Here is a 13,780-nt window from a genome sequence, read left to right on the forward strand (position 1 = left end):
GGCTGATAACCAGACGGCCTTCCCGGTGCCTGTTTATCAGCAGATCGTAGAAATATTTAAAAGAGCATGGAGGATGATACCTAAACGGGGAGAGGTATCAGGAAACCTGACTAAGATAATCCAAGGACCGAATGAGCCTTTTTCAGATTTTGTGGCTAGAATGATAGAGGTAGCTGGAAAAATTTTTGGAGACGCTCAGGAGGCCATGCCTCTAGTGCAACAGCTTGTTTATGAGCAATGCACTAAGGATTGCCAGCGAGCAATCACACCATGGAAAGGAAAAGGTTTAGATGCGTGGCTAAAGGCCTGCAGAGAGATAGGAGGACCACTCACCAATGAAGGACTGGCCAGAGCTATGATAGCGGCTACTAAGCACGGGAGACGTGATGGCTGCTTCATTTGCGGACAGCCGGGACACGTAAAGAGAAACTGTCCTAACAAGGAAGGCTTCAGGGCAAAGGGACCAAATACCAAGCAGCCAGGGACATGCCCAAGATGCAAGAAGGGGAAACATTGGGCCAATGAGTGTAGATCCACAAAAGACATTCATGGACAACCTATAAATAACCCATATGTCCCGGAGTCAAAAAACATGCAGAGGGGCCCACGCCCTCAGGGCCCGAAAATATATGGGGCGTTTCAGGAGGGGATCCTTCAGCCGCCGAGAGCACCCGACGAGCCACGACAGGCTCCGCGGGGCTGGACCTCTGCGCCACCGCCGGACTGGTTTTAACCTCTCGTATGGGTATACAAGCGGTTCCTACTGACATGTCAGGACCTCTTCCTGTAGGCTCGGCTGGGCTGGTTTTAGGCCGATCATCCAGCACCATGAGGGGCTTATTGGTCCTCCCCGGGATCATTGACCCAGACTATCAGGGTACAATTAGGGTTATGTGTCACTCACCTTTTGGCATTGTCTCCATTGCCCCTGGGGACAGAATAGCCCAGCTGGTAGTTCTCTCATCCTTGCATGACCGTTTCCCCGCCCAAAATAAGGTCAGAGGAGATAAGGGCTTTGGATCCTCTGGAGTCGATATGGCCTACTTATCTTTGGAGCTAACAGGTCGCCCCATGTGTAGTTTGGAGATAGAAGGAAAGGCCTTCACCGGTCTAATAGATACGGGGGCCGACCGAAGCGTCATGAGCCAACGATTCTGGCCAAGGAATTGGCCGCTGCAAAAGGCCTCTCAAACATTACAGGGGCTAGGCTATCAAAACACACCTGAGATTAGTGCAAAAACTCTACATTGGAGGATGGAAGGGAACAAAGGGACTTTTCAGCCGTTCGTACTGGACCTTCCCATCAATCTCTGGGGAAGAGATGTCCAGAGTCAATTAAATCTAATTCTGACTAATGAGGGAACGTATTCCAAACAGAGCAAAGATTTGATGATGAAACAAGGCTATATGCCAGGCAAAGGCCTAGGTAAATACTTGCAGGGAGAATCAGAGCTAGTCAGTCCTAGCTTGAAAAATGATAGAAAGGGATTGGGTTTGAGCGCGCTAACCGCACGCTTAAAGAACTAATACAAAAACAAAAAGGGGGAATAGAGGCGGTTATGACCCCTCGAGATCGCCTATCCCTAGCAATCTTTACTATCAATTTTTTAATTCTGGATGCCAATGGCAAAAGTGCGGCAGATAGACACGCAGAAGAGGCTGAGGCCATAAAGGAACGTGTAATGTGGAAAGATATCCTGGATAACAAATGGTATGGACCGGATCCCGTGATTAGGAGATCCAGGGGAGCTGTTTGTGTTTTTCCACAGGACCGCTCGGATCCGGTGTGGGTGCCATCACGACTGACGCGAAAGTTGGATGAAAGAACCGATGACAACACCAAAGAAGCAGACATGGACTCCAACCCTGGAGATGCTGATAGTGCTGATGATCTGCCTGACCAGAGTTGAGGGAGCTACCTTTTGGGCCGTTTCAAGAACATGGCCCATCCCCATGCCAGTCACAAACGCGACAAAAATATTACCCCATCTGTATGTTCCAGAATGTGTTTTTGATTTACCCTGTAAACAAATCAATAATAAGGTACAGCGTTATAACGCTACAAATTTCAACCTTCAAGGCACCTTGTGCTTTACCACTCTCGGAGTAGGAGTCATGGGCATGCTAATGTTTGCAGGACTACTGGTGGCTTTGTTCTTAATTCTGAGGGTAATGAGGGCTCGCAGAAGAGAGAAGGTGGCCATAGCGCGTGCCTTTGCCGCTATAGAGGCTGGAACATCTCCCCAAGCTTGGCTCAGCATGTTAAATGAAACATAGGTTGTGCTCTTGCACTCGGAGGGCTTTGAGTAGCCCATTGCACCTGAATAGAGACAGCCTTGCATTTTCCGCGGGTGGTTTGCACCTAGGAGTGCACAGGGTGAGCCACCCTGAAAGTCATGAGTGTCTGCATACGGGTACCTCCGTTTCTCTCCCGTCCCTAGGCAAAGGAGGACATGTTTACTAGGGGACACTCCTCTGATTTTAGCCATGACTGCAAAATAAAAGAAAAAGGGGGAGATGTGGCAACCCGTTGCCGCCATTACAAGATGGCGCCGGAGAGCCTCGTAAACAAGTGGTTGGACGCGTGGCCTTAAGCTTATTCTGCCCAGCAACAAGGCTGACCTACCATAGTGAGCCACGTACCCCAGAATGAGACACGCCCCAGCTAGCCTGTATATATGTGCAGCCCTGGCTCTACCCAGGCGCTTCCTGCTTCCATCACCCTACAAACCTCAACCAAGTGCACTTCAATAAAGCGTGATAGAGAAGAATCCTGTGTCGGTGGTCTTCCTTCCTCGCGGGCGAGCGTTGGCGGGCCACAGGGGGGGAATAGATGAGCTCTGACATTTGAATTTCTAGTTCAAGAACTATATAAATGACCTGAAATTGTCTATGTGTGCCCTGTGGCCACAGGCCTGAGACTGCTGGGGTAAAACAAATAGAAATGACCACAGATTATCCTGGGACTGGCTCAATTACAGTGCACGTTGAACTCAGTCTTGCAGGCTCTCTAAGAAAGTAAGGGTCTTGACTGGGAAGAAATGGGATCCTGAAAGTTGGAATGGGGATATAGGAGAAGAGCCTGATAATGCTGGGACATTGAGCCTTTTCATTCTGATGAATCTTCTTTGCCAGTGAAAGTGGCCTGTCTGAAGGGGATTAATCCTAAATTGGCCGAGGAACCTGTAGTGACTTCCCCTAAGGCAGTTGTCATACAGGATAATGCAGGCTCTCCTTGGGATCCACTTCCACGTTACTTTTAGGCCTATTACTATGCTCAAGTTCCAGGAAGAGCTCTAAAGATGGGGTATAAAGTGTCATCTCTGAGAAAAAGCATTATACTCCAAGAGAACTCAACTTTTCTAATTCATACAGACAAATCCAGAGAATATGTGTGGGAATGGACACTAAATATGTTGGTTAATAGTGAAAGGAAGGTAAAATGGGATCTGGTTAAGTTTAATGAGGGGAGTCCAATAAGCAGAGATTCCAGATTTAATGTTGCAACTCAAGGGGTTAGAAAAGGTCTAACAGTATGGTTTATTGGCTAAAACATGGACCAAAACATGGCCCACAATAAATTAACTTGAAATGCCAAATCTGCCTTGGAAAACAGTGACTGGAAATGGAAAGTTAAGGTAGATTTGTCATTTAAGTTCTGTTTGCCCACCCTTACAGGGTCCAGAGAACATATCTTTCACCACAACTGTGACAAATGAGTTTGTCAGGGGAACCCCAGTGTCTTTGAAGAGCTCTGTGATTGCTCTTTTCTGCAGGTCAGACCTTGGAGTCTACATGCAATGGGAGTAATCCTGCCATCCCAGTATCCAAGTGGCAGCACTTGGTCGTATTTTCTGTCTCCTGGTGTTAGCTCTAGGCCTCAGCGCTCAGCTCCACCTCATAAAAGCCATTTGTGAAAAGCCCACAGCAAATATTCTCAATGGAGAAAAACAGAGCTTCTCTCTTAAGGTCATGAACACAATAGGGATGCCCAGTCTCACTGTTGTTGAACATAGTACTAGAAGTCCTAGCATCAGCAATCAGACAACAAAAAGAAATATAGGCATTCAAACTGGCAAAGAAGTCAAACTCTAGTCAAACACTATGTCTCCACCTCCAAATTACTAGAACTCATTAAGCAATTCAGCATTGTGGCAGGATACAAAAATCAATGCATTGAAATCAGTTGCTTTTCTATACACTAACAATGTAACTATAGAAAGAAGCTAGGGAATTGATTCCATTTACAACAGCACCAAAAACCATAACATGCCCAGGAGTAAACCCAACGAAAGAGGTAAAGAATCTATACTCTAGAAACAAGAGAACACTTATGAAAGAAATTGAGGAAGACACTAAAAGATGGAAAAACATTCCACGCTCATGGATTGGGAGAATAAACATTGTTAAGTTGTCTATACTGCCCAGAGCAATCAACACTTTCAATGCCATCCCTATTAAAATACCATTGACATTTTCCAAAGAGCTGGAACAAATAATCCTAAAATTTATGTGGAACCAGAAAAGACCCTGAGTCACTAAGGGAATACTGAAAAAGAAAAACAAAGCTGGGGCATCACACTGCCTGATTTCAAGCTATATTACAAAGCTATGATCACAAGACAGCATGGTATTGGCACAAAAACAGACACATAAATCAATGGAACAGAATAGAATTTCCAGAAATGGACTCTCAACTCTATGGTCAATTAATCTTTGACAAATCATGGAAAAATATCTAATAGAAAAAAAGACACTCTAGTATATGGTGCTGGGAAAACTGGACAGGTACATACAGAATGAAACTGGACCATTTCCTTACATCATACACAAAGGAACTCAAAATGGATGAAAGACCTCAAGGTCAGATGGGAATCTATCAAAATCCTAGAGAAGAACATAGGCAGTAACCTCTTGGACATTGGCCACAGCAACTTCTTTCAAGATATATCTCTAAAGGCAAGGGAAACAAAAATGAACTTTTGGGACTTCATCAAGATAAAAAGCTTCTGCACAGCAAAGGAAACAGTCAACAAAACTAAGATACAACCTATGGAATGGGTTGCAAGATATTTGCAAATGAGAGTACAGATAAAGGGTTGGTATCCAAGATCTATAAAGAACTTCTCCAACTCAACATCCCCCAAAACAAATAATCCAGTCAAAAAAATGGGCAGAAGACATGAACAGACACTTCTCCAAAGACATATATTTGGCTAACAGATACATGAAAAATGCTCAATATCACTTGGCATCAAGGAAATTCAGATCAAAATCACACTGAGATACCACCAGTTAGAATGGCAAAAATTAACAAGACAGGAAACAACAAATGTTGGAGAGGATGTGGAGGAAGGGGAACACTCTTACACTGTTAGTGGGAATGCAAGGTATAGAGCCACTTTGGAAAACCGTATGAAGGTTCCTCAAGATGTTGAAAATAGAGCTATCATATGACCCAGCAGTTGCACTATTTGGTATTTACCCCAAAGATGCAGATGTAATGAAAAAAAGGGGCACCTTACCCCAACATCCACAGCAACAATGCCCACAATATCCAAAATGTGGAAGGAACAGATATGTCCTTCAACAGATGAATGGATAAAGAAGATATGGTTTATATATACAGAATATTACCTACCTCTTAGATTAAGGTGGATGGAACTGGAGACTATTATGCTAAGTGAAATCAGAGAAAGAAGATGATCATATGGTTTCACTCACTGTAGAATATAAGAAGTAGCACAGAGGATCATAAAGGAAGGGGGGAAAACTGAATGGGAATTAATCAGAGGGAGACAAACCATGACAGACTCTCTACTATGGGAAACTGAAGGTTGCTGAAGGGAAGGTGGGTAGGGGGATGGTGTGACTGGGTGATGGGCATTAAGGAGGGCATGTGATGTGAGCACTGACGGTTATATGCAATTGATGAATTATTGAACACTACATCTGAAACTAGTGATGCACTATATGTTGGCTAATTGGATTTTTTTAAAAGATTTTATTTATTTATTTGTCAGAGAGAGAGGGAGAGAGAGCGAGCGAGCACAGGCAGACAGAGTGGCAGGCAGAGGCAGAGGGAGAAGCAGGCTCCCTGCCAAGCAAGGAGCCCGATGTGGGACTCGATCCCAGGATGCTGGGATCTTGACCTGAGCCGAAGGCAGCCGCTTAACCAACTGAGCCACCCAGGTGTCTTGGCTAATTGGATTTAAATAATTAAAAGAAATCAATGAAGTTGAAATCAGGAAGTCAATGGAGAACATCAACAAAACCAAGAGCTGGTTCTTTTAAAGAATCAGTATAAGTGATAAACCTATAGCCAGGTCAAGGAAGAAAGAAAAATTACTAATAACAGAAATAGAAGAAGGACCACAACCAGTGATCCCATGTAGGATTAATAGTATTTTGAACCACTCTAAGCTCATACATTCGGTAACCTAATGAAAGAGATCAGTTCCTTGAAAGACAGGCTACCAAACTCAAATAAGGAAAGTAATTAATAACCTTCCATAATGAGACACCTGGTCCAGATGGGTTCCTTGGGAAATGTCTCAGAAACAAAAAATCCTCTGCAAAAGGCTAGCAAACAAAATCTGACAATGCATAAGTATATGCTCTGTGACCAATGGATTTATTGTGTATGCATGGCTGACTCAACATTTCAAAATATTGTTGTAATTTATCTCAATTGTCTAAAGAAAAAAATCATGTTATCAATAGATGCAGAAAAAGAATCTGGCATTCATAAACTACTAGCAAACTAGGACTAAAAATGTAAAATTTAAGCCTACCCAAACTTTTGTTTTTCATTGCTACCTATGTAAGATTCAGGCAAATTAGTTAGCTTCTTTGTGCCTCAGTATCTTGATCTGAGAAGTGAGGACTCTAAGTAGAGCTCATATCTCAGAGTGTTGTTTAGGTGGGAAGAAGAAGGATTTGGGAATTGATAGCCCAAAGAGAACCCAAAGTATAGCAGCACAATAAGTAAGAGGATGAGAACATGAGACAGAAGAACAGTACTTGATACTGGCATAGCAATTTCATTTAATGAGTTAAACATTAAAAGAGCTTCTAATTCTCATTGGTATATTACAACCTATCATTTGTCAAATCATTCTGACACCTGAATGAGCAGAGATTTCAAGTGGTATCTAGACTAATCTCATTGTCTATGAGGACATAGATCTGAAGGGGATTCCCTCATCCAGCTGTACATCCATAGTTGCTTCAGGCTCTAAGAGAAGCCTTCCACATACTGGAAAACAGAAAAGAGGAGATTATTAATGGCCCTGTGTAGGGACTGGTTGAGGGAGGCTAGAGATTGGATGGCCCAAGCTGAGAAAATTTATTGGAATAAGGGATATACAGGAGGGGTTCAAGACAAGGAAGAATGTGGGGAAGCTTAGAGTGAACCAGGTTTAAGGATAACTTCATCAAGGGCATAGATCTCATTAGTGTCAGTATTGGCAATTCACTAGACAGATGTGGGCTCAGGTCATGCTCCTAACCACTATGGTAGACCAGTTCCCCCAGAAGTGAGCAGGAGATCAAATTTGATCCCAGATTCTAAATCGTGGTTCTACCACTTGTAAGAAGATTTGGCAAAATTCTTTATATTGAGCATCAGCATTCCCATTTATATATAAGAAAATTCACCTTTAGACTTCAGAGATGTATTCATGGCACCCAAATATTTATTCCTACATATTCTAATACAGCAGCTAGCCTAACAAGCTTAAGAGTTCTTTTCTAGAATTGCACATGAAGGATGGCTTATTTCAGAGCAAGCACTGAAATGGCACTCATTGATAAAATTATAAACTAGAAATCTAGGTACTCTGGTATCCTTAGGCCAGCCTGACCTCTACATTTCACACCTTTGACCTCCATGGTAAACCAAATTGTAATAAGACAAGGCTCACTGGATGAAAACAAGCCAAGTCAGAGCATTCAAATGAAGGATTATGGTATCTAATAAAGCTTGAAGTTTTCCTTTGTGTTGTGGAGCCCAGACTGTCCTGGTATCTCATCCTTGGGCCAGGATGCCCTCTCCTGGACAGTGCTAGAATCAATAGGGACCTTTTTTTTTTTTTTAATATTTTATTTATTTATTTGACAGAGATCACAAGTAGGCAGAGAGGCAGGCAGAGAGACAGGAGGAAGCAAGCTCCCTGCTGAGCAGAGAGCCCAATGCGGGGCTTGATCCCAGAACCCTGGGATCATGACCGGAGCCGAAGGCAGAGGCCTTAACCCACTGAGCCACCCAGGTGCCACAAGACCATGTTTATTCTTGATTCACCTCTGCTTCCAAGGCTGAATGGACACCGGACACATTTAACATAGATTTAAGATACTAAATTATGGGGGAAGTTAATACCTTTAATGTTTTTATACAGGCCATAGGCATACCTCTCACAATGTGAGTGGGGAGAGAAAATTGCACAGTATCTAATTTTTAGGGAATAGGCATTCATTTGTCTTAAAGTTAGAGAAATTATTATCCCCTCCACATACTGTAAGATATCAAACTTCATTAGAGATTTACAGCCAGGCTGAGCTCTAATTCTAAGGAGATTCCTCATCCTTTCTCTAGAAAGACCTTTCTGATTTCTATTCAGTGTCCTCAGAATACCTGCAGACGCCAGGGAGGCCGGATACAACCAGCAAGAGCAGGACTTGGACCCTACCCAAGGGATCATGACTCAGTTAGAAAGTCTATTTTCCCTAGACCTCTCTGGATGAACTCTGACATGCTAAGCATAGCTGTGCTTAAGTTTAGATTTTACATTCATTCTTCTGGGAAAAAGCCTGCTATTTCCCATGTCCACTGAGGGAAGTGAGAAGGTTACCAGTCAAGATGTAATTCCCTTGGCCCCTAAACAGAATGCTTATAAGTGCCAGGCCTCAGAGACATTTGCAGAGCCCTAGGCTCTTGCTCTGACACTACCCAGCCCAGGTAAGAGCATCTTGTAAAGGGGAATCTGAAAGAACAGAGATCATCAGGAAGGGTTCCAAGCCTTTTAGGATGAACAGCCTTGGGACCCTTAGGCATTCTACTTCTGATTATATTCCTGTAGAACTCTCCAAGACCAGACTCCAAGGGAAGGAATGCTCTTGCAAGGGGATGTGAAGTGTGGAGTTTGCAGAGTCCCACTCAGGAAGTCTGAAGCAGCCTCTAGTTCAATGCCAATACAAGGCCCTCTAAAACACCTCCAGGTGCTTTAAATAGGCAGTAGGTTATTCTTATTTGACATATCCAGGTGCTGGGCTCTCACTAGAGAATAAGATAGGCATACTCTCTATTAAATATAGATTCTGTTTCAGGAATCATGCATGAGAGCAGGCAGCTCAGAACACTGTGTATATAGTACAAAGATAGGCACTGAGCATAGAGGGAGGATTAGAGCAGGTTTAAGGGGACATCTAGACTATGGCAAGGAGCAATCATAAGGATTAGCTAGGTGAGGAAGAGGAGTATACCATCACAACACCAGGAGAAATCCTGGGTAATTCTCAGGCAAAAAACATGCTACAGTTGGGAAGTGGGAAAATTCAGCCTTGTTGGAAGGTTGTGGGCAGCGTGAAGAACAGTAAGAGCCATGGCTGGTGTTTTTGCATAGAGCTCAGATGGCACGTTGTGACTTATACCCTCACAATCATTCTGAGCAGGAGCAGCAGTAGCTCTTTTCTATTGTATTTAAAGTGTGAAGATTGATTCTGACTAGGGAGGCATAAGCTAAGGAAAGTTAGGATCTTAGGGATCGAATGGGGGTTGGCAGAGTTAACCAAGGCTCAGTCCAATCCCATTTCACATCTCTCCAGTCATGGGTAGCTTCTTGTTGTGATGGGATGCTCCTGGAGATGGATAAGAAGAGGAAGCTGCCATTGGGAAAACAGCTCTGTATGTTGTCAGGTATAGGATGAGGGAAAGAAACCAAATCTATCTTCAGGGCTTGAAACTAGTCCAGAGGAATGAAGACTTGTGGGTTGGCTTTAAGAAGGTCTACGATGTAGTAGAGGCTGGCTTGCTGGCTTTCAAGAGAAATTTCTCCCCATTTCTAGAGTTCTCTTGGTATATTTAGCCTTGTATGTACCTTGGGTTGTGAGATCCTCCTAAAACAGGAGGATCCTGCCCAAACTCAGAAGAAAACTGTTGATCCAGGTGTGACTCCGTAGGGCTGGGATTCAAATGGCATCAAAGCAATAAGACTGCTGAAACCACTTCACAGGAGAAGGGTAACTACTATGATGGGGGAGGAGCATGGGAAGAGAAGACAAATTCACTTGGCAAGTCCTGCCAACTTTTCCATTCAAAGACTTTCCCTTTCTGGAGTAAAGCTTACTGTCCACTTGAATATAACTTTGCTTAGTATAACATCAGGTTATGAAGTCCAGTCAAGTAGAGGCAGGGGTGAAGGAGCCAAGTCCTCTCTTATTTTCAGTTTATAAGTCCTGGTAGAGGTCATTTAGCCCTTGACTACCAGGAAATTGTTTTGCCTTTAGAACCAATTCAGTAAAGTTGACAACTTTTAGATTATGTGTCCTGCTGAGGATGCAGACTGCTTTGCAAAGACAATACTGAGTAAAGATTGTGCACTATTGGGATCTGGTCTGACCCAAACTAGTGGCTTGGTGAAGGGAGCAAATGAAGGGACTGTTTGCTGAGGCCTGGGAAGAGTTAAGGAAACTAAATAAGCGATGGCGAAGCACCAGAACAAACTTTGCACAGCATTACCTAACTCAGGCCTGATGACAAAAGGGAAGACACATTTGGTAGAACACCATGTCAGTGCCGTGTTTGGCAGGAAGGGAACTGGGGGAACAGATTCCTAATCTCTAGTCTCATTTTCCTATCTCCTAGTGGTCTCATTTTGGTGAGCCCACCCAGAAACCACAAGAGAAGGGAACCTGAGTGATGCAATCCATAAATATCAGTTTCTAGGGACCTAGGACAGAGCTTCAGATGGACAAATGGAGAATAACTAGCACACAGGGTGAGAAGACCAGGAAAGGCTTCCTTTATCCGAGCTCACCTGGTTTCTTCAATCATGGACTGATTCCTGTGTGCTTGTCTTGCCCAGCCCCACTGACTCAGCCTTCTTACCTTGCCTTACCAACACTGTTCACATTTGTACTGACCTAGGAGAATCTTGGGTTGGAGAGGAAACCCAGCTCATGAAGACTTTTGTGGGATCAAGTCACTAGTATGGTTGTCATCCTCCCTGTTCCATGGCTCCCTGCAGAGACAGGCATTCCAAAGTCTGAGCTTTCCTGAATGTATTTTTGGTTTTGAACATTATTCAACAACTAGAAAGAGCTAATAATGTTTAGTGTTAATGTGTCGCACATTGCTTTCTCCTTTAATCCTCTTGCCTCCTCTACGCCACAACGGTTTAAGTTTGTTTTCATATGAAGTCACTCATGTAACTGATAGGATAATAGCACTTGTGTCAGCTCCTACTGCCACAAGCTGAAACCAGATCTGGAAAATCCCAAAGCCCAGACTACTAACCCTGCTACACTCAACCCTACAACACCCAAGATCTAGGAGACAAAGCTTCTTATATGCTTTTCCACGTCCTTGACATTCCTCTAATATGATAGGAAACATTCCAGTATGATCCTTTAGATCCTAGAAAACAAAACTCCAAAACTGTTCCCACGTATTTTTTTCATACTAATCTGAAGCCGGTTGCCCTGGACTCTGAGTATGGTACTTTTTCTCTGACCAAATACTATCCTCTAGGCTTCTTGCCACTAGAGCTTAATGTGTTTTCTTTCTTCCTAGGGATGGCCCTCTTCTCTTCTGCAATCTTCTCTGTTCAGCCTCCATGAAGGGAGAAGGCCCTTACAAGGATCTGCCTTTGGGCAGACGCACAGACTGTGCTACATTCAGCAGCTTTCACCTTTCAGGAATCCCTTTGTTTCCATCCTCTGAAGTCCTTTATTGGCCCATGCCTCTGCTTTGTGATTTTTGGCCTGTAGGCTAAATGTTTCAACTCATGTATTAGCAAATGCTGGCCTCTAGCTTAAACTTCAAATTTACCATAGAGCCTAGACAGTCCCAGGAGTCTCTCACTGTATCTTTCAGCATCAACTATTTCTTCTTTTCAAGGAGCTTGCATTTTAAGACTTTCTAATATAATCCTGGGAGATGTCACATAGCCTACCTGCAGAGTTAAAAGACTAAAAACTAGTACTAGTCTGTCTCATGTAATTTTATTATATTGATGCAAGTACATTATTCTGAGAGTCCTATTATAAAGAAATACTCCTACATTCATTTGAATATGTGTTTAGCTTTTACTTGGCAATTTTTCAATACTATGAAAGCATGAACACGACACTTAAACTAGGACATTGTTCTATAGTTTCTTCTAAGAAAGTCTGTGGCATCAATGATCTTATTCTTTATTATAGAACTTAATAAAATATTCTTGTTTTTTATTTCTAGAAAAAGTTTCTTCTGCATTTTGGGCCACAGGTGAGAAGGTTCATTTATGAATCATGCTCCCTTCTCACAATGTCTGTTCAATACTTAGCTCCTTCCAGCTCACCGGCATCCCAGGGCTGGAGTCGCTGTATATGTGGCTTTCCATCCCCTTTGGCTCAATGTACTTGGTTGCTGTGGTGGGGAATGTCACCATTCTGACTATGGTAAAGGTGGAACATAGCCTGCACCAACCCATGTACTTCTTCCTGTGTATGTTGGCTGTCATCGACCTGGTTCTGTCCACTTCTACTATGCCCAAACTGCTGGGAATCTTCTGGTTTGGTGCTGGGGACATTGGCCTGGATGCCTGCCTGGCTCAAATGTTCCTCATCCACTGCTTTGCCACAGTCGAGTCAGGCATCTTCCTTGCCATGGCTTTTGACCGCTATGTGGCCATTTGCAACCCACTCCGTCACACTACAGTGCTCACTCATAATGTGGTGGGACGCTTGGGGCTGGCTGCCCTCCTCCGAGGTGTACTATACATTGGACCTCTGCCTTTGATGATCCGCCTGCGGCTACCCCTTTATAAAGCTCGTGTCATCTCCCACTCCTACTGTGAGCACATGGCGGTGGTCACCTTGGCATGTGGTGACAGCAGGGCAAACAATGTCTATGGGCTGAGCATTGGCTTTCTGGTCCTGATCCTGGATTCCATGGCCATCGCTGCCTCTTATGTGATGATTTTTCGGGCTGTGATGGGGCTGGCCACACCTGAGGCCCGGCTTAAAACCCTCGGGACATGTGGTTCTCACATCTGTGCCATTCTGATCTTTTATGTTCCTATTGCTGTTTCTTCTCTCATTCATCGATTTGGTCACCAAGTGCCTCCTCCAGTCCACACTCTACTAGCCAACTTCTACCTCCTCATTCCTCCAATCCTCAATCCCATCGTCTATGCTGTCCGTACCAAGCAGATCCGTGAGCGGCTTCTTCAAATCCTAAAGACAGAAACTAAGATTAAATGACTTACTTTCTTTTCTTTCAAATAAGCACAGAGAGAAGGAATTGTAATATGGTAGGTAGCTTGCCAAATGGGAATTTCAACCAGTCTGAGATGTTGGGCCCAGTATTCTCTAGTTTGTGTGATTCCAAAGGAATGCCAAGACAGGACAACTCTAAATTCTAAGGGTAGTTGTTTTTACTTTTCTTTTCTTTCTTTCTTTCTTTTTTTTTTTTTTTTAAAGACTAAAGGCTATTTGAGCTTTCAAGGTGAAATCATAATGACATCAGTAATATAAATAGCACTTAGTGTCTAGTCATCACTTATGCAAGTCTTACAGA

General features: G+C 43.5%; 1 protein-coding gene across 1 annotated transcript; it reads left to right on the forward strand.

Moving 5' to 3' along the window:
* Positions 1-12,510: 12,510 nt before the first annotated feature.
* Positions 12,511-13,464, forward strand: LOC309840124 (olfactory receptor 52M1; the record flags this gene model as incomplete). Its single annotated transcript, XM_082682191.1, has 1 exon — positions 12,511-13,464. The coding sequence occupies one exon, from the start codon at positions 12,511-12,513 to the stop codon at positions 13,462-13,464; it is 954 nt and encodes a 317-aa protein (XP_082538317.1).
* Between the last annotated feature and the right edge of the window lie 316 nt (positions 13,465-13,780).

The sequence above is a fragment of the Mustela nivalis genome (assembly GCF_964662115.1).
Source record: "Mustela nivalis genome assembly, chromosome: 9".
In the NCBI taxonomy this organism is placed as follows: domain Eukaryota; kingdom Metazoa; phylum Chordata; class Mammalia; order Carnivora; family Mustelidae; genus Mustela; species Mustela nivalis.